This window comes from Hyperolius riggenbachi, chromosome 1, assembly GCF_040937935.1.
Source record: "Hyperolius riggenbachi isolate aHypRig1 chromosome 1, aHypRig1.pri, whole genome shotgun sequence".
In the NCBI taxonomy this organism is placed as follows: domain Eukaryota; kingdom Metazoa; phylum Chordata; class Amphibia; order Anura; family Hyperoliidae; genus Hyperolius; species Hyperolius riggenbachi.
Window position 1 is genome coordinate 632293740 of NC_090646.1, and position 20780 is coordinate 632314519.

Sequence of the window (20780 nt, forward strand, 5' to 3'; positions counted from 1 at the left end):
AAGTAACTTTTTTATGTTGTAAACATGGGTGCCAAAAGTGTAAAATAAGCTAAAATGGTTAAAAATTCTTGGAAGGCAGTGGTGGAAGGAGCATATAACAGTGTGTGATCAGGGATGCACCGGGCGCTCCTTTTTTATTGCCTGAAGAAGCAGGACTATACCTGTGAAAAGCATTGCAACAGTTTGTGGAGTGTATCAATAAATGTACGGTATGTCTTTTGAAATTGACAGTTTTCATGTCTGCTTTAAGGAGATAAGTCCATCACTGCCTTCCAAGCATTTTTAACCATTTTAGCTTATTTTATACTTTTGGCGCCACTGTTTACAACATAAAATATTGTGTCCACCCTTGGTGGAGGGGTACACCACCTTTTTTCCTACTACAGAGAGCGACTTCTTAATCCTGAGTGGGGACAGGTCTAATCTCCTCACCTGCATTTACAGTGGTTGCCTATGAGGTAACCCTGCTTTGTGAGTATCCTTTCGTACTCTTGAATAACCAATTATTTGCCAGTACATACCACACTAAGTTTCCCTCTTTTGCATCACAAGTAACATTATCAAGCCTACAGGGGTGGGAGAGGGCAGAGAGCACAATTTTTACACCCTCACCCTGGGAGCAATTTAACCTAGAAACTGCCCTGAGGGAACTAAAAGCAAGTACAGCAAGTAACAGGCTACATGCAAGCTGTGCTCACCTGCTCCTGTGCCCCATGTCAGCTGTTACCTCCCCCCTTTAATGTATTATGTCAGCAATAATTAAATCCCAAAAAAGAAACAATTATGAATCCTCTTTTCCCGTAATCTCATTTCACGCCGCAGTGGCTGGAAGTGATAGCATGGCACTGATTGCAGAGGTAATGCTTTGCAATGAATAATACAAGCCGCTAATATAGAAGTCTGCTCTGTGTTTCTTGGCGCGAGGCAGGGCATTGTGCTGCGGCAGAGATAGGCGGCACAAATGAGAATACTGAGGAAAACAGAGCTGTACATCAGCCGCTTCATTGTCTGCCTGGCTGGCCCCTTTCTCTACCCGAGTATAGAGTTCTTCAAAGCAATCGGAGAGATGCCGGGCAAGCAGAGCGTCGCATTGTTTAGAGCCAGTGTCCAAAACCAGCAGCTGGTAACGCCGGTGTGTTCACTGTCAGAAGAGAATGTCTAGCTGTGTTATTCATTTCTGTGCAGTGGGGGATAGAGAGACAGCTGTTCCTCTCAGTATCTCCACTCATACAGAAGACTGCAGCTGCACAATAACGTTTACACCTGATAGATGCATTCGGGGAGCTCAGACGGGAACATTTAAAGAGGCACTCTAGTGACCTATAGTAGAAAGCAGCACATTAATTGGAATAACCCCTTTTACATTAAATATCCTAAAAGAAACTCTATTAGCGCCAACGGGGACTATACAATTGATCGCAGCTGAGGATAGACCATGTCCAAAGTCCCAAGAATTATAGTACAAATCAGCGCTGATCTTCAAATCTTAGATCCCCTGAGGACGCAAGATTGCGAAACCAGTCAGGAAGGAGACAGGCGGCACCTTTTATTGTCTTTTTAGCTGTTGACCAGCACATACATGCAAACTCATTTTGGGGTTCCCAAAATCTTGGGCCCCGTATGTCATTTCTTATTGTTTTATGTTTTTATGGTTTACATATATGGTTTTTAAATAAACGGTTAACACTTAGAGTTGCCCTTTGTTTGTTGTTTTTCACGTTAACCTTCTGGATACTATACCTGCTTGGATTGAGGGACTGGAGGTCGTGCAGATCCCCGGGGGACTGTGGCCTGTGCCTTCTACCACTGAATGCGATATATATACAACCTTATAATGTGTGTTGTTTGGAGCTGGTAAGCCCCTTTTATTCCTTTGTGTGATGGTGACTACAAGAATATAGGAGGCCTGAATACCCCCGTGGTGAAGTCTTGCAGACTGTTTATTGTATTACACTGTATTTGAAGATCTGCGTTGATTTGTACTACATTAAATATTCTGGTTTCAGCATCAGAAACCCTTCCTATAGCTATATTTTGCTGTGCTGTATATTGGTATGTAGCCCCGCCCTCCAACTTAGGCTTCCCATAGGCTGTATATTATGTGGAATCCCCCCCCCCTCCAGAGCATTCTGGGAGACCAGAGATCTTTTCTACTGGCTTTAGAACGCTCAGTAAACAAACATTTCTCAGAGATCACCTGGCGGGACTAAAGATGTTGCCTCCTGTGATGAACTTCAGAACGTAAGTCAGGAAAAATAAAGACTTTGCAATCGGCAAATACTGACTAGATTATTTATAAATGAATATTGTATACAAATAAGCAATTTTATTCATTATGTTATTTTCACTACAGGTGGGCCGAAATTTCGTATGTGTGAAATTTCGCATTGAAATTTGCCGTTTTCCATCATAATCGTAATGCAAAATTTACGAGAGAATGCGTAAAAAATTACGCGTGAACCATAATTATGTATTGAAATTTCGCATAACTTCGTAATTTCACGGAGTTACGGTTCATTACGAAATTAGTCATTTAGTATCTTTTGACGCGTATTTTGATTAATGTACGCTTACAAACTTCCGCATGCGGACATGGTATTGTATAGACGCGCATGCGCTGTTTAATGTGTATGTTTATATGCATTATAAGCATGATTATACGCATTCATATACAGTGTATAATATGCGCATTGGCAAGTTTAACGCGGATTTTCAGGTATTACGCATTATTACGTTACGCAATTTGGTTTACAAGTGTAGTACCGTAGCCGTAATTACGTTATACCCGTAATTTCGTAAAATACTACGCAAAGTTTAATGCAAAGTTTTACAATGCGAAAAACTTTGCGAAATTTGCGAAACAAAGTTTTTGTCCATTACGAGCACCTGACAGTTACTTTTTAAAGGACCTGAAATGTAAGGTGTGGTATTAAAGTGGATGAATACAGAGAAATGATAAAAGCTGTCATTGCTAGTCTCTTTCTAAGAGTGACTAGTGGTTTAGCTGTCACTTTTTGAATTGAATTTACTGAAATAAATACTGAAATACTATTATACTCTAATTTATGGAGCAGTACTAGTATATTGGCATGCACAAGTTTAGCCTAGTCTTTATAGTGTTGCAGCCTTCTCCTCTCGGTGCACTCTGGGAGACAATGGGCTTGATTCACTAACGGCTCATTCACTCTATGTGCTGTGCTGTCAGTTTTGCCGCAACGCACATAATGTACGATGTACATGGCAACATGAAAAGTCCATAGACTTTCATGTTACCATTCACTTTACAGGTGCGCGTTACCATGCGTTACGATGTAATACGATGTAACGCTTCTGGGAACATCTAATCGCACAACGCACACATTCTCCTGATGGGTTGGCTGCCAACGTTTGCGCTCCTAGCGCACCACAACGTTTATTCTGTGTGATGGCCGCACGATGGCAACGGATACACAAAATTGCGTCAGTGTATGCGTTCTGTAGTGTGAATGAGCCCTAAGACAAATAGCATGACTTATCAGTTAACACGCCTCATCAGCGTTAACAAGCCGTATCAAAGTTAACATGCCTTATCAGAGAAGCATAGCGAGTGCTACGAACTGAGTGGAGCCCTTGTCATTGCCAATTAGCAGGCATAAGTTCGTAGCGCTTGCTATACTGCTCTGATAAGACATGTTAACACTGATAAGGTGTGTTAGCTTTAATAAGGTGTGTTAACTCTGATAAGGCATGCTATTTGTCTTAGTGAATCAAGCTCAATGTGTTGTTTCTGCTTACTTCTGGTAAAACCAACAAGCAAAAATTCCACAGTAATGCTATTTTGTTAAAAAGTTAAAGTTATTAAAAATTATTTTTCAGCCTGCGGCCATCTACACTCTTCCAAACATGGCAGATCATTTAAAACATGCTTACTTACAGCCATGACAACAGTACACTATTTGCTGAACAACACAGCAAAATCTGCACAGTCTAAAAAATAAATTATCTGCAGACACACCCAGTTAGCACTTTCTGTTCAGGTGCTTAGTCAGCTCACCTGCCTTAGGAGGATTTTATTTTTTTCCACAAAAGTTTACATTTCTCTGATACTAGGTCACACCAGATAAAAGACAGAAATAGATGGAACAACAAATACCAATAAAACAATATAGCAACTGAGCAGATGTTTCCGGTAACAAACAGAGCAGAAATTATACATATCGACCATGACAGTAGTTTACATCAAACAATAAAAAAAAAAATACCTCTGTAATATCGACTGTATGCAGTTTGGGAATATCCCAGGTTCACACCATGACAGTGAGGCCCTGTTCACAGTGGTCAATTGCGTTTTCAGAATGATCAGGGAAGGGCCAGGAGGACAACAAGGAACCTACAAGACTTTGGGGACTAGAAGAAGCCCCAAGTAAGGCTTTCCCGTTGTAACAAACCCAAGTAATGAGTGAGGATTGCTTCAGTCATGGTCTGGTTGACCAATCCTTCACCAATCATTCTAAAGGGGGGAGATGTGACGCCTTCCCAAGTCGCAACCGCTTTTCGCACTGCACTGCCCTGGCAACTTGGCAAGCACATGTGGCCAATGAAACAAGTATTCTCTCTAATTTATCATCCTGATTTTGTTCAATTTTGGGTTTAGTTGGCCTTTAAACAAACATTAAATGATAAGCGTAGGTTGAAGGCTCTTACCAGACCGTTACACGTGCTGATTGCCGCATATCCACTTCCTGCATCTCTCTGCTGTACTGACCCAGAAAAATGACAAAGGCTTCCCGATCGAGGGCTAATTTCCACGCCACTGCTACTTCCTCTTCGCCTTTCCAGAATATAGTTATCAGATAAAAATCCTTCATTCGGGGTCAAGTTAAAATATAACTCCTTAGTTCCCTGTAAGATCCGGTAGTGCACAGCGTCTGAATGCGAATCCCGCTTCCTTCTCTGGCGAATCTCATAATGATGAGTTAAGGAGTTAGACAAGAATTCTCCATTTTTATCTACCTTGACCGGCTCGACCACTTCATAATCTGGAGGCAAGTTGTTGGCATGAGGATCTAAAAAGAAAGAAATTAGAACTAATAAATAAATCACTATTTACCATAACATAATACTTAGTAATTTAAAACGGACCTGACACAAGGAAAACATAGAGAAATGCACCCCGTATGTATTTATAGAGTTTCGCCTGTTTAATTCCCCCTCATCTGTCACTAATCACCACTGGAATTTGGTCTCTCAGCGGTGTCAGCGGGCTAGGGTGACACCTGCTGGAGGAGGCACCACAGAGCAATGCTCACTGTATTTTATGGAATTCTTTTACAATTACAACAACTGATTGTTCTTCTGGGTTTCTAAGACAACGAAATAATGTAAAATACAACTTTATATTTGCAAAATGTAGGACAGCTGGTGGGACATAAAAGATGCCTTCCCCGGGGCACCAAAATGGGGGCAAGTAACAGAATAATATCCTAGGCCAGCACGTGTCTGAGTCTTGCTCAGTGGCGTAGCTAATGAGCTGTGGGCCCGATGCAAGTTTTACAATGGGGCCCCCCAAGCACTCTATACATAATTTATACGGCGCACCAAAACCTGTCAAGGACAACCACAGTGTCAGAGGAGCAAGAAGGGGATGGGGAACAGTTTGTTAATGATTACCACTATTCAATGCATCTGTATAAGTCGTTATTATGAGCGCAGGACCAATAGAGAGCTAACACTGGAGTTGAGGGGGGGCACTTCGGGACCCCTCTGGCCCAAGGGCCCGATGCGGTGGCTACCTCTGCACCCCCTATTGCTACGCCCCTGGTCTTGCTGGTGCAATGACTGGCATTGGGGGCCAATGTACACATACAAGATTCTCAACCGAGAACTGTCTGCCATGTGTATGAGGCTTAAAGTGAGTCTAAAGTGAATCTACAAAAAAAAAAAAAAAAAAGATACTCACCTAAGAAGCGGGAAGGTTCTGGGTCGTAAAGAGTCTTCCCCCTCCTCTCATGGTCCCCGTTTGAATACCCTACCGCAGGAGACTTCGGAAGTCTTCAGGAGCCCAAGTGCACCCAAATACAGGCGGATCCATACTGTGCCTGCGTGAGCGCAATAGAGAGCGTGCTCACACACGTGCAGTTTGGAGCCGCCTGTCGGGCTCCCAAAGACTTCCGAAGCCTCTTTTGGTGGCGGTATGATTCAGCCAGATACTTACCTAAGGAGAGGGAAGGCTCTATAGGACCTAGAGGCTTCCTGTAACGATTGTGGAACTTTCTCCGTGATCAGCGCACAACGCATGCGCTGATACGGCGGAAATCCTCCACAAGCGTATAATTGCAGGAACCCAGCAAAAGGTGCTACGCACCAGTAGAGGGAAATTCCTGTCGGCAGATGGCGTTGTCGAGTGCAGAGGAACCAATCCTCTGTACCTCCACAAATGCCAGACCGGAATTGTACGAAGCGCAGAACGCAATCGCAAGAGAATGCGAATGAGAACGAGCAAAGGGACAGGTTGTATGTGTGTGCACCAAACTAGTCGTCAACCCGCGACGGTGCACACACCACAGCAGATAAGAAGTAGGAACGCGATCGCGAGAGGTGCGATCGCCAGACGTGACACAAGGCTACAGCAAGGCGGAGCACGAGAGTAGCAAAAAAACGGAGAAGTGGACAAGCACCATCAAAAAATAATAATATTATATATAAGGCTAATATAATATGACAATATCACAACCATTGTGTGCAGAAAGGCCGGCCATAGCTGCAGCAATGTAGACAAAAAGAAAAAGAAGCTGGCCCTGCAAAAACCGCACCACAAGGACACAACAGTGTGATTGTTTTTAACTGGTTTTAATGTTGTTATGGTTTGAATAAAGGCTATTTTTTGTACTTCAATTCCTTGTGGTGCGGTTTTTGCAGGGCCAGCTTCTTTTTCTTTTTGTCTACACGAGAGTAGCAAAGGCACAGCAAATCATGCAATGAGGAGATACGGAAAATAACAAACGCTAGCTAAACGCGAACACCGCACTCATTCGCAACAGTGCACGCGTTTATGCGTGGTCTCCAGGAATTACTCTAAGCTGATCTTCAAACAGAGAGTAAGGCTGACACTCCTCCAGGAGTGTTTCACAGGAAGGAAGCCTTATGACCAGCCCAGCATTGTGGGAAACACATAGTACTTATAGTACACGCCTCCAATGAATGTGGCCAGGCAATTTGCATGACAACGTATGCAAATTCCTCAGCAAGCACAAGCTGCAAAACTGACAGAAGCTCTCCTTTCCAGAGTCCTGCAGCATGCAAACCTAAACAATGGTCAAAAAGCTGCCTGCCTGCACAGGCAGCTGAGAAGATCATTACAGTACCCCCCCCTCCAGGGTCGGATTCCAGACGACCCTCAAAACTGCTATTAGCAAAAGACTCCAACCGAAGACTCATGAAGGTCGGGACAGCCCGACAAGGTCCAATTCCAGAGTCAGTCCACCCGAAACCGACCTCATCGGAAACAGAAGCCACCGAAACATGCCCATCAGCACTACAAGTCTCAGCGTAACACCCATCAGGACTGTGGATACCAGAGAAGAAGCCATCGACACCCTCTAGACAATACCCACCACCTTCCAAGGAGCGTCCGAAAATACCAAATCTGCCACAAAACCTGTTCGAAGTGTCTCTTTCAAAACAAAAGCTGCTGTTGATCGTATTCAGGGTACCAAGCAAAACTTCTTTCGGAATCTCCCAGAACGCCTTGGAGCTCCACAGAGATTCCAAGAAGCCAGAACGCTCACCAGGCTCACATGGAGAGCTACCAAGCACCCCTATGGAACCTATGACAGCTCCAGATTCAGAATTAGCAGGACACCCATCAAGATCAGGACTTTCAGGGACCACTTCTGGGTATGCAAGCAGGCAGGCTAAATCAGAACATGTCTCCACCAAGGAAATATCTGAGTACGCTGGTAACCGAGGCACACTTGGGCTTTCTGGGTCACAGAGCACACTGGGGTACACCAGCACAGGAGAAACCTCAGGACATGTCGGGGAACTGCCAACCTCAGAGTCCGGCACGACCAGACCAAAACCAGGACCGGGCAGAAAATCATCACGAGTAGAGGTCACAGGTACTGGTATTTCAAAAGAAGACTCGGTCTCAGGCTTAGAGATCTCAATGACTGTAATGGTATCTGACAGAAATTCATCATTGACTACCCATGACTGAAGCTCCACCAGAGCTGAAAAGGTGCCAGCAAGGCAGCAATGCCCACGGAAGCGGGCAACACCTCAGAAGGACTTGGGGGGCAGGAGACATCTCCTACAAGTTCTGCACCCTTTGGGAGGAACTCGGAGACCTCCAGAACATCAAACAAGACCTCAGGAACATCATTTTCCAGGTTTTCTAAGAAGGATTCTGAACTATCCATGTTACAGGGCTGAACATTAAATACCTCCTGCAGGCAGGGCAGATGTCCCAGGAATGGTTCCACCATAACCTGAGACTGAACTTCATCAAAATTAGCGGGATGTACAGGAATATTTACTGGAACACACACTGACTCCCTAACTTCATTCTCACTGTACCCAGAATTCTGTGTGGCAGTCAAACTAGCTTGTAACTCCAAAACTGCAGAAAAACGGGTGAGTATAGTGGCAATACCTAGACGAGCCTCTAGGGACACTGCAGGGGATTCTAAGCAAGGCCACATTGACTCATCCAGAGTACAGGGTGCAGAATCAGCACTTCCCTCAGAGCAAGAAAGGGGCTCACAAACGTCAGTGTGAAAGGAAAACATGTTTTCATTCATGGTACAGGGCAGGTTCAGAGAAAGCGTCTCTGAATAAGGCAAAGAAGGTTCAGCATCAGATTCGCAAAACCGAAGCGCTGTCTCACTCTTAGATTCGGCTAACAATGTCGAATCCGAGGAATCAGAACGCAAAACCTGCGAATCAAAATTCACTTTAGGTTGTGAAACTGACGGTTCCATAGCGCAAACCCCCGCGATCTGCGGAGCAGACTGCAAGGCATCTAGGACCGAAACACTGGAGCAACTGTCATCAGGCAACGGGCCCCTACAGGTGTGCACAGGGTGAGACAGAGACTCATTTGCAGAAGAAATAGCGACATCAACAGGATAAACTTTATTAGGCATATTAATTTTACTTTTGACGCTGCATAGTCGAGAAATTTTCCCCATAGCAGGGTCACAGACGGAAGATCTCAAAGATCTGTTTCTAAATGAAAAAGGATCCCACACATCCTTGAGGAAACCGGCAGACTCATGCCGATCACAATCTGCAGGAACATCCGAGAAACAGGCATCAGATCGCACAGATTCAAACTGCACACTGTCAGGAGAGAATCCTTTAGGATTCGCACAGGAATCAACCACAGCGGCACACTCATTCATTTCAGATTGCACAAAGTCAAGACTCTCATGCTTTACCCCAGAAAGGCAGGAACAATCATCCGACAACGATGTCTCTTTATTGGAATCAATTGGTTGGTGTGTGTGCAACTCATCCAAAATCGTTTGCCATACATAGATCACCAGATCCACATCATCCTTGTCACATTCATCGGAATCAATCAGAAGGTACATAGAATCGAGATAAGCATTCAAGACATCCTCACTTTTTGCGATGTAAAAATCGCAAAAGGCTTTCCAATCAAAATCAAATTCCTCCAATAAGGCCCCGACATCCCATGAGGCAAATGGAGGTTCAAACAAGCCAGTATCTAGATAATCTCCATATGGGTGGAGATCAGGAACAATAACAGATTTTTTAACTGCTGTAATATAGTGTGCGATCCTACCTATAATAGGATCCACATAAGCTTTGGATTGGGGCAACGAAACCTGAGACTGAGAAGTCTCTCTGAAATCATCACATTCAAGTGCTTTCCCTTTTTCAGAGTTTACAGAACTAATTTCTTTATTTGTAGTTGCTATGGGCAACGGATTTTTCCGCTGGGAAGTCTTCCTAGATCTTTTACGTTTAGACTTAGCAGCTCTGGATGGCTGCTTTTTGGATGAAAGAGTAGATGGAACAGCTGATTGAGCTGCTGACAACAACTCATTAAGGGGGTATGGTAATTGAGGTAATCTCAGCCAATTGTGAATTAAAAAGGCCAAGAATTCCAGGGGTCTTTGACTCAGGGTGGTATGATCTAACACATCATAAGCCCACATTGACATTTTGCCCCCCAACAGAATGTAGACCATTTGGGGGGACCAGGTAGACACTGGGGTGCATTGGAATTCAGGGTTCGCTAACAGTTTAGTGCACTCAGACAAAAACTCGTCTGCGGATTCAGGTTCAAGATTTTTAAATCTCTTAAAGGTACAAGAGCCATATTCGACAAAATCGTACAAATCGGAAATTCCGTCTACACTGGGATTTTGGGTTGGGCTGGTCATACTGTAACGATTGTGGAACTTCCTCCGTGATCAGCACACAACGCGTGCGCTGATACGGCGGAAATCCTCCACAAGCGTATAATTGCAGGAACCCAGCAAAAGGTGCTACGCACCCGTAGAGGGAAATTCCTGTCGGCAGATGGCGTTGTGGAGTGCAGAGGAACCAATCCTCTGTACCTCCACAAATGCCAGACCGGAATTGTACGAAGCACAGAACGCAATCGCAAGATAAGTGATTGCGAATGAGAACGAGCAAAGGGACAGGTTGTATGTGTGTGCACCAAACTAGTCGTCAACCCGCGACGGTGCACACACCACAGCAGATAAGAAGTAGGAACGCGATCGCGAGAGGTGCGATCGCCAGACGTGACACAAGGCTACAGCAAGGCGGAGCACAAGAGTAGCAAAGGCACAGCAAATCATACAATGAGGACATACGGAAAATAACAAACGCTAGCTAAACGCGAACACCGCACTCATTCGCAACAGTGCACGCGTTTATGCGTGGTCTCCACGTGATAAGCACAATAGAGACAAGCACGCCTAACTAACCATCGACAGACAAACATGAAACAGAGGACGCGAACGCTTGCTTAACGGTTACCTCACCGAGCCTCCAGCAAGCGTTCGTAGCAGACAAGACAGACACACGAAAACAGGGACAAGCGAGAGATAGGATCCACAGCACTAACGAAAGTGGCTAGCGCGATCCAGGAAGACAGAACAGAAGGATCCACAGCACTAGCGCAGGATGCCAGTGCGATCCAGGTAGACAGAACAGAAGGATCCACAGCACTAGCGCGAATCGAGTGCGATCCAGGCAGACAGAACAGAGTAGCAGACCAGAAGGATCCACAGCACTAGCGCAAGGCGAGTGCGATCCAGGAAGGCAGAACAGAAGGATCCACAGCACTAGCGAAAAGGGGCTAGCGCGATCCAAGGAGACAGAACAGAAGGATCCACAGCGCTAGCGCAGGATGCTAGTGCGATCCAAGTGAGACAGAACAGAAGAGATAGCTGGTAGCAACCGCTGCACCAGCTATACTCCAAGAACAGAGATCAGAACGATTTCCTGTCGACCACCACTGGGACAGGACAATCGCAACAGAACAAACAAAACAGATAAGCAATCCTAACTGCACTAGAGAAACCTGCCTAGCGCAGTTTCCAGGAATTACTCTAAGCTGATCTTCAAACAGAGAGTAAGGCTGACACTCCTCCAGGAGTGTTTCACAGGAAGGAAGCCTTATGACCAGCCCAGCATTGTGGGAAACACATAGAACTTATAGTACACGCCTCCAATGAATGTGGCCAGGCAATTTGCATGACAACGAATGCAAATTCCTCTGCAAGCACAAGCTGCAAAACTGACAGAAGCTCTTCTTTCCAGAGTCCTGCAGCATGCAAACCTAAACAATGGTCAAAAAGCTGCCTGCCTGCACAGGCAGCTGAGCAGATCATTACACTTCCCTCTCCTTAGGTAAGTATCTGGCTGATTTTTTTTGTACAGTTCCCATTGACCTTAAGAGTCCTTTTACACTTAGTGAAGTGATGCAATTTGCAATCGGCAAATATCTCTGGATGCCAGTTATATTCTGTGGCCAGTTTAGATGTCTCCACTACTCATCCAAGTTCCTCTTTCTCTGCGGAAATCATAGTCATTAGCCAATAGCCATGGCTAAATTACAGCCTTTACTGGAGACCTGAGCAGATTATACATCTCATCCTTTGATTATGCTTGATAAATGAGCAGCACATAATTCTGTTAGCTCAATGCAAAAGGTCCTCGCGAGGGAAAGAAATGCCCAAACTGAATAAAAAGTTACATCCCTGCATCTTACTAGTAGCAGAACGCTTCCTTTCAGAGGATCTATGACTTACTCAGAGGTAACAACATTATAATGATAAAGTTATCACATAGCTGGGTGGCACTTTGTTTTGTGCTTCCAAAACAACATGTACCCATTAGTCAGAGCAGGGAGGTAAATTAGATTATTCCTGTGGAGTTACTGCTCAGTCTGGAATAAATGTGAGAACTAGGGATGCTCGGATGTGCCTCATCCACGAATTCGGAAATCCGCGTGGTTGCAAAAAAAAATCCGCATTCGGCCCCGCCGCATGCGGATTTTCGTCCGCGTCCACGCAACCACGCGGATTTTTTCACGTGAATGGCGTAATCACGCGCGGATTCACGCCCGGAGGCGGATTTTCTTTTAACGTTAATAACAAAGCCCCCATACATGCTACAGTCCCCCAAATAGCATGGATTATCGAGGTGATAAGGGGCAACATAACTTCAACATAAAAAATTCCCCCCAAAAAAATTTTTCTAGAGAAAATGGATTTTAACGTGAAATCAACACTTTAAATGGGGCTATTAATTGGTAATAAGTGGTTTTAAAAAGGGATATACGCGTTAAGCAGTCAAAGAGGTGAAGGCGAGTTCCAATGGCACTTGGCGGCGAAGGTACCGCTGGAGGAGGATGAGTGGCTGATGGCAAAAAGGCTCCAGAGAGGTTTTTGTAAAATTTTTTTTTTTTTTTTTGCAGCAATTAGCAATGACATCGCAGCAGAGTTGTCAGTGGACACGGGCAGTGTGAACGCAGAGTGCAGTGGTGGTAGCGACTGAGTCAGGAGAAGGTCTATGCGGGCGGTCAGTTCAGCAGCACAGAAGGACCACGGCAACATACTGGTAGTAGTAGTAGCAGCACAGCGTCATAGTGCTGGCCAAAAAATTAAATGCACCCGGCGACCCGGGCAGTGTGAACGCAGAGTGTAGTAGCGACTGAGTCAGGAGGATAAAGCGGGCGGTCAGTTCAGCAGCAGCAGCACAGTAGTAGTAGCACAGCGTCATAGTGCTGGCCAAAAAATTAAATGCACCCGGCGACCCGGGCAGTGTGAACGCAGAGTGTAGTAGCGACTGAGTCAGGAGGACAAAGCGGGCGGTCAGTTCAGCAGCTCAGAAGGAGGACCATGGCAACTTACTGGTAGTAGTACCATAACACCAAAAAATTAACCAAGGTAGGCACTAGGCAGGTAGTAAATGTCTTTATAAAGGCAGGCATAGTTAACAACAGCACATGCAGCAGCCACTTCATGTCCCCCTGTGTCCGACAATAGGGGCCAGGAACTCACCTTCCACCCAAGCCTGGTTGATTTTCAGGAAGGTGAGTTTGTCCACAGAGGCGTGGGAGAGCCGAGAGCGCTTCTCTGTGACCACGCCACCGGCCGCACTAAAGCATCTCTCTGAGAGGACACTGGAAGGAGGGCAGGATAGGAGTTCCAGGGCGTACTGGGAAAGCTCGCTCCAGATGTCCAGTCTCTTGACCCAGTACTCCAAGGGGTCCACGGGGCTGTCGGTGTCATTGAGCCCGCTGGATGACCCCATATAGTCAGACACCATGGTGGTCAGTCGTTGCTTGTGCTGGTTGGTGGTGGATGCTGTGGCGGGCACCTCTGTTCTGGGCTGCTGCACTGCATACAGGCTCTTGCTTAGGCTCTTCAGGTCTCCGGGGCGCCAGTTGCTGCTGCTGCTGCTGCTGGTGGTTGTTGTTGTGCTGCTAGTGGCAATGGCAGGCACCTCTTGCTGGCTTGGCAGAGCAGTTACAGTGGGGGTGGAATGCTGGGGGAATGCTTCCAGTAGTCTGCGCACAAGGGCCTCCTTCAACTCCCTTGTGCGTTGCTCGGTGGTGGATGGCGTCATTAAGTCTCCCAGCTTCCCCTTCAGACGGGGATCAAGCATCAAGGTAATCCAGATGTCCTCCCTTGAACGCATCTGGATCACCCGGGGGTCCCTGCGAAGGCAGCGCAACATGTGCACAGCCATGGGAAACAAGTGGGCCCTGCCAGCAAGATCTTCCTCGTCCTCGCCATTGTCCCATAACGCATGCCTGTCCTCTTCCTGTGCCATGTCGTTGTCCTCCTCAAACCGCCATCCACGTACAACGCCTGCTGCACTCTGCTCCTCCTCCTCCTCCTCATTCAGGTTAGGGACCTCCAACTCTTCCACTACCTGCTGTGAGCCCTCCTCTGAGCTGGACTGTGCTGCCATCTGCTCCTGTTCTTCCAACTGCCTCAGGGCTTCATCCCCACGCTCAATTAAATTGTCCATTGCCGGCTCCAGTAGACAAACCAAGGGCACCCACTGGCACACAGAGGCCCGCTCCTCACTGACCATCTTGGTTGCCTCCAGGAAGGGACTCAGCACCAGGCATACTTGCTGCATCAGTGTCCACTGAGTGGCAGTAATCATGGGGACTTGCTGGTTGCTGGGGACACTTGGGTCTAGCATGTAGGCCCTAAGAGCCAGCCTGTGCTGACACAGCCGCTCCAACATGGCCAGAGTCGAATTCCAGCGAACTGGCATGTCGATGATCATCCGGTGTTGTGGCCTTCCATACTGCTGCTGTAAGGTGGACAAGAGTGCAGAGGCAGTGGCTGACAGACGGAAAAAGCGTACCACCGCCCGGGCATCCTGCAGCAGCTCGCTCATCCCCTGGTAGGTGCGCAAGAAGCGCTGCACCACAAGATTGAGCACGTGGGCCAAGCAGGGGATGTGCTGGAGGTTTCCCTGCTGCACTGCTGCCACCAGGTTGGCCCCGTTATCGGCTGCCACATACCCCACTTCCAGGCCTCTGGGGGTCAGCCACCTCCGCTCCTGCTTCCTGAGGGCGGCCAGGACGTTGGTGGCCGTAAGCCTCTCCTTCCCCAGGGTCACCAATTTTAAAAGGGCTTGGCAGTGCCGAGGCTTGGCGCTGCTGCTGCCGAGGCGGGCTTGCTTTCCGGGTGCTGAGGGAGTGTCGTGACAGGACCCTTCTGCATCCCCCCTGATCCCGCGTGGTGGCACCACTAGCTGGGCTGATGCGCTCTTGTCCTCCCTCCCTTCCATCAGTGACACCCAGTGGGCCGTAAAGGACAGGTAGCGACCTGTCCCAAATCTGCTACTCCACGAGTCCATGGTCACGTGGACCCGCTTGCCCACAGAGTAGTCCAGGGAACGGGCCACGTTTTCCACCGCAAACTTGTGGAGTGCTGGGATCGCGCTCCTGCTGAAATAGTGGCGACTGGGGACTTGCCACTCGGGGATGCCAAATTGGAGCAGCGTCCGCATGGCGCTCCCCTCCTGCACCAGGGAGTAGGGAAGCAGCTGTGATGCCATGGCCCGGGCCAGCAAGCCATTTAGTTTGCGGATCCGCCTGTGGCTTGGAGGCAGAGGCTTGGTCAGACCCTGAAAGGTGTCGCTCAGCAGGGTCTGACGACGCTGGGATGCAGGGGAGACAGAGGAGAGAGACGAACACTGGCTGCCAGCCTCAATGTCTGTGTCCTGAGCAGCCGAGGTGGAAGAGTGCTTGCGTGCTACTACTGCTGCTGCTGTGGGGGATTCACGACCCTGAGGGAGGGAGGATGCTGCTGCGCTGGTGGGCCTTCTGCTCTCAGGAACCCCTGCCAGCAGTGCCTGCTTCCTCTTAAAGTCCGCATACTCGCGGCAGTGGCGGCTTCTCAGGTGGCCCTGGAGGGATGAGGTACCCATCTTGCTCAGACTTTTCCCACGGCTCAATCTTTTGCTGCATAACCTGCACACCGCATACCTTTTGTCATCAGTACATTCCTCAAAGCAATCCCACACTGGTGACTTTAATTTACTGCGGCCCCCACTAGCAGAGGGTGCAGCGGAGCAATGTGTGGTAGTAGTTGCCGGGGGTTGCATGGTGGTGGTGCCGGCTGAAGCAGTGTCCTGTCTACTTCCTCCACGCCCACTGCTGCCGATGCCCCTGCCCCTGCCTGACATATGGCGATATCCTTGCCTAGGCCGAGGTGACTCGTCATCCTGCTCTGACCATTCTTCCACGGACTCAGCAGGCTGCACATAGTTAGGGTCCACAACGTCATCATCAGCAGCATCATCATAATCCAGCTCTTCCTCTGACTCCCCCGCCTCCTCTTCTGTCCCTACATCCCCAGACACAGACCCCTCTTCTTCATCACCAGAACTCAACAACGCTTGTGATTGTGGCCCGATCTCAATCTCTGCCACATCAGTCCCCAGTAAGTCCTGTGCTTCTTGCATCAGCAGGTTCCCAGATGCCGGACTGAGGGACAGAACGCTGTCATCCTGGGAGGGCTGCTGACCAGTGGGTGCTAGGGTGGATGTCACAACAAGCGTGGGATGTTGGCTGCTGCTGCTACTGCTTGGAGTGGTGCTCACAGTAGAGGTCTGGGAGGAAGTCATGATGTCCATGAGTACGTCAGGTTCCATTTGCTCAACCACCACACGGGGACCAGAAACTTTAAAATATTTGGACAATGGCGTCCGCTGACTCGGCCCAGGCTTTGCTGCCCCCTTTTCTGCTGCATCACGACCACGTACAGCTGGGCGTCCTCTCCCTGGACGTGGAGCAGTCCCAGAAGTGGCTGAGGCAATTGAACTCCCTTTCCTCTCACCCCGCGAAACCCTGCCAGACATGTTGCTAGTAATGAATCACTGGATGCAGTGGGCACAGTACAAGGTCACTGAAGGATGCAGTGGGCACAGCACAAGGTCACTGAAGGATGCAGTGGCCACAGTACAAGGTCACTGAAGGATGCAGTGGGCACAGCAGTGGGCACTGGATATACAACTAGGTCACTGAAGGATGCAGTGGCCACAGTACAAGGTCACTGAAGGATGCAGTGGGCACAGCAGTGGGCACTGGATATACAACTAGGTCACTGAAGGATGCAGTGCAAAGTCACTGAAGGATGCAGTGGGCACAGTACAAGGTCACTGAAGGATGCAGTGGCCACAGTACAAGGTCACTGAAGGATGCAGTGGGCACAGCAGTGGGCACTGGATATACAACTAGGTCACTGAAGGATGCAGTGGCCACAGTACAAGGTCACTGAAGGATGCAGTGGGCACAGCAGTGGGCACTGGATATACAACTAGGTCACTGAAGGATGCAGTGGCCACAGTACAAGGTCACTGAAGGATGCAGTGGGCACAGTACAAGGTCACTGAAGGATGCAGTGGGCACAGTACAAGGTCACTGAAGGATGCAGTGGGCACAGCAGTGGGCACTGGATATACAACTAGGTCACTGAAGGATGCAGTGGCCACAGTACAAGGTCACTGAAGGATGCAGTGGGCACAGCAGTGGGCACTGGATATACAACTAGGTCACTGAAGGATGCAGTGGCCACAGTACAAGGTCACTGAAGGATGCAGTGGGCACAGCAGTGGGCACTGGATATACAACTAGGTTACTGAAGGATGCAGTGGGCACACAAGGATGTCACACTGTGTAATGAGATGCTCATATGCCAGCGAGCGAGCGAGCAGTGGGCACTGGGCACGGCACAAGGTCACTGACAGAATAATTGAACAGCGCTGGCAGAGAGTGGCAGCGCCGGCGGTGTGACTGGCTGCCTGCAAATAGTACAAGTGTATAACTGTTACTGGAATATACAAGTGAACACTGCAGCTGCACTAACCTGCCTGCCTGCACTCTACACACAGATAATCCCCACTCCCACTACACTGCAGCACTGAACCTGCCTGCACAGCACTACACACAGTTAAATAATCACTAGACTCCCACACTCCCACTACACTACACTGACTACAACTAACTACAGCAATCACTCACTGACTAGCTAACTGTGTACAGTATAAAGGTGGCCATACACTGGTCGATGTGCCATTAGATCGACCAGCTGACAGATCCCTATCTGATCGAATCTGATCAGATAGGGATCGTATGGCTGCCTTTACTGCAAACAGATTGTGAATCGATTTCAGCCTGAAACCGATCACAATCTGTTCAGCTGCTCCTGCCGCCTGTCCCCCCCCCCGTATACATTACCTGAGGCTGGCTCCCGGGCGTCTTCTCCGCACTGCACCGCACCGCTGTTCTTGCTCCATCCCGGCGCTTCCTGTGTTACTCCGTGACCAGGAAGTTCAAATAGAGCGCCCTCTATTTCAACTTCCTGGTCACCGGAGTGACACAGGAAGTATAAGCGTACACTGGGACATGCGGAAATGCGGTGCAGCGAGGAGAAGAGGACCCCGGAGCCAGCTTCAGGTAATGTATACATGCTCGGATCGGGCCCGAATCGTACGCCGCAAGCGACGCGCTCCTACCGCCGGGCGATCGAGGGTAATTTCCCGCACGGCGCGATCGACGGTCCGATCCGATTTCGGGAGAGAATCGGATCGGCGGGTGCGTTTAGCGCAAGCGATTGGCAGCAGATCCGATCCCAGGATCGGATCTGCTGTCGAAACGGCCGTGAATCGAGCCAGTGTATGGCCTGCTTAAGAGCAGTGTTAAGCAGGCCATACACTGGCTCGATTCACGGCCGTTTCGACAGCAGATCCGATCCTGGGATCGGATCTGCTGCCAATCGCTTGCGCTAAACGCACCCGCCGATCCGATTCCCTCCCGAAATCGGATCGGACCGTCGATCGCGCCGTGCGGGAAATTACCCTCGATCGCCCGGCGGTAGGAGCGCGTCGCTTGCGGCGTACGATTCGGGCCCGATCCGAGCATGTATACATTACCTGAAGCTGGCTCCGGGGTCCTCTTCTCCTCGCTGCACCGCATTTCCGCATGTCCCAGTGTACGCTTATACTTCCTGTGTCACTCCGGTGACCAGGAAGTTGAAATAGAGGGCGCTCTATTTGAACTTCCTGGTCACGGAGTAACACAGGAAGCGCCGGGATGGAGCAAGAACAGCGGTGCGGTGCAGTGCGGAGAAGACGCCCGGGAGCCAGCCTCAGGTAATGTATACGGGGGGGGGGGGACAGGCGGCAGGAGCAGCTGAACAGATTGTGATCGGTTTCAGGCTGAAATCGATTCACAATCTGTTTGCAGTAAAGGCAGCCATACGATCCCTATCTGATCAGATTCGATCAGATAGGGATCTGTCAGCTGGTCGATCTAATGGCACATCGACCAGTGTATGGCCACCTTTAGCAAAAAAAACGCTTTGTTTTTAACACAATAAATGCACTTGCTCAAACAACAATGGCCTGGAGATGATCCTCTCAGCACCACAGTCTAGTAGCAAGGACAGAGCTTTTCCATCATGGTCGCCGCTTTATATTCAGGAGGGGAGGGCATAGCTCCCCTCCTGTGATTGGTTGCTAGGGCCTGGCTGGGGCACTCTGATTGGCCTGCAATGTGTCACTTCCGCATAGTTTGACGCATTTCCGCAAACCACGACTTCAGCCCCGGGTTTCACGAGCGTGAATGCGGATTTCTGTCCGCATTCACGCGAAGCCAAAGTAGATTTTCGTGGTTGAAAATCTATTCACGGATTTTCGTGTCCGAGGCGGAATGCGTCAAAATGGACGTGAATCCACGCGTAAGCGTGATCACGACCTGGCGGTGAGCACCACTGGTGAGGACATTACATATGTTAAAGGGAAGGTGAAAGGACAGGATCTAACGTTGGCACTGCAGCAATGGAGGGCTACAGCTGTGTCATCCAGGTCCAGATAGTTATCCGATTACTATGCTATGTGTGCTCTGACTACTACTACCTCTAAAGGTATAGTTGCATACATAGGAGAAAAAGGACATTGGTCGGCACTGCAAGCATAAACGGTTTATTCCATTCTCAAAGTGCAATTAGCAACATTCCAGGTACTAACACGTGCAGCAAATCAGTAAAACAGCTCAGTTCAGTGGGTGCAGGGTACAGCTACATGATGGCCACTTCACGTTAAAATGCACTTCCATGGAGCCTCCGTGGAAGCGCATCTTAGAGCGAAGCGGCTGTCAGGCAGCTGTACCCTGCATGCACCACCCACTGAACTGAGCACCAGGACCAGTATTTGTGCACCACTTAACTGTTACCTCGGGAGGGAGAAGCCTCTGGATCCTTAAGAGGCTTCTCCTGTCCTGCTCGCCAATCTGGATCCAGTGCTGGCTCCTCCCTCCAGACACAAAGTGGCAAGAATATCTACAATGGCCGCTGCGCACATGTGCAGTTGCGGCTTTCCGCTCAGGCTCTGGTAGAAAAAGCCAAGCCCGATTAGGTTCGCTCTACTGCGCAGGGGCATACAAACACCGGGGAACTGATGGACTACAGTAAGTATAAATGATTTTCTCCAGTTCATCTCTGGTCTACTTTAAGCTCTGCATAAAGGTACAGTAGAGTCTTATTAATCCTGCACAGGTGGGGATTGCTAATGCCGGATATGTGTTTGTGCCAGTTGCTTGAAAAGTCAAGCAACCGGCATTAACCCCCTCCCGACAGCCTCATGCCGATCGGCCGTGGAAGGGTGGCGCCCCCAGGACCGCCTAAAGCCGATTGGCATCGAGGCAGGGATTAGCAGGAATGAGTGTTCCCTGTAGAGACGCACAGCGGGGATTCGTCAACAGCCTGCCAGCTAAGATCAGAGCC

General features: G+C 48.7%; 1 protein-coding gene across 1 annotated transcript in view; it reads right to left on the bottom strand.

Annotated features, from left to right (window-relative positions):
* LOC137543856 (A disintegrin and metalloproteinase with thrombospondin motifs 12-like) overlaps positions 1-20780 on the bottom strand; it is a 275169-nt gene that overhangs the window by 220707 nt on the left and 33682 nt on the right. The window contains exon 2 of the mRNA XM_068264933.1: positions 4684-5045. Within this exon, the coding sequence (XP_068121034.1) occupies positions 4684-5045 (362 nt within the window). The remainder of the gene's footprint in view (positions 1-4683; positions 5046-20780) is intronic.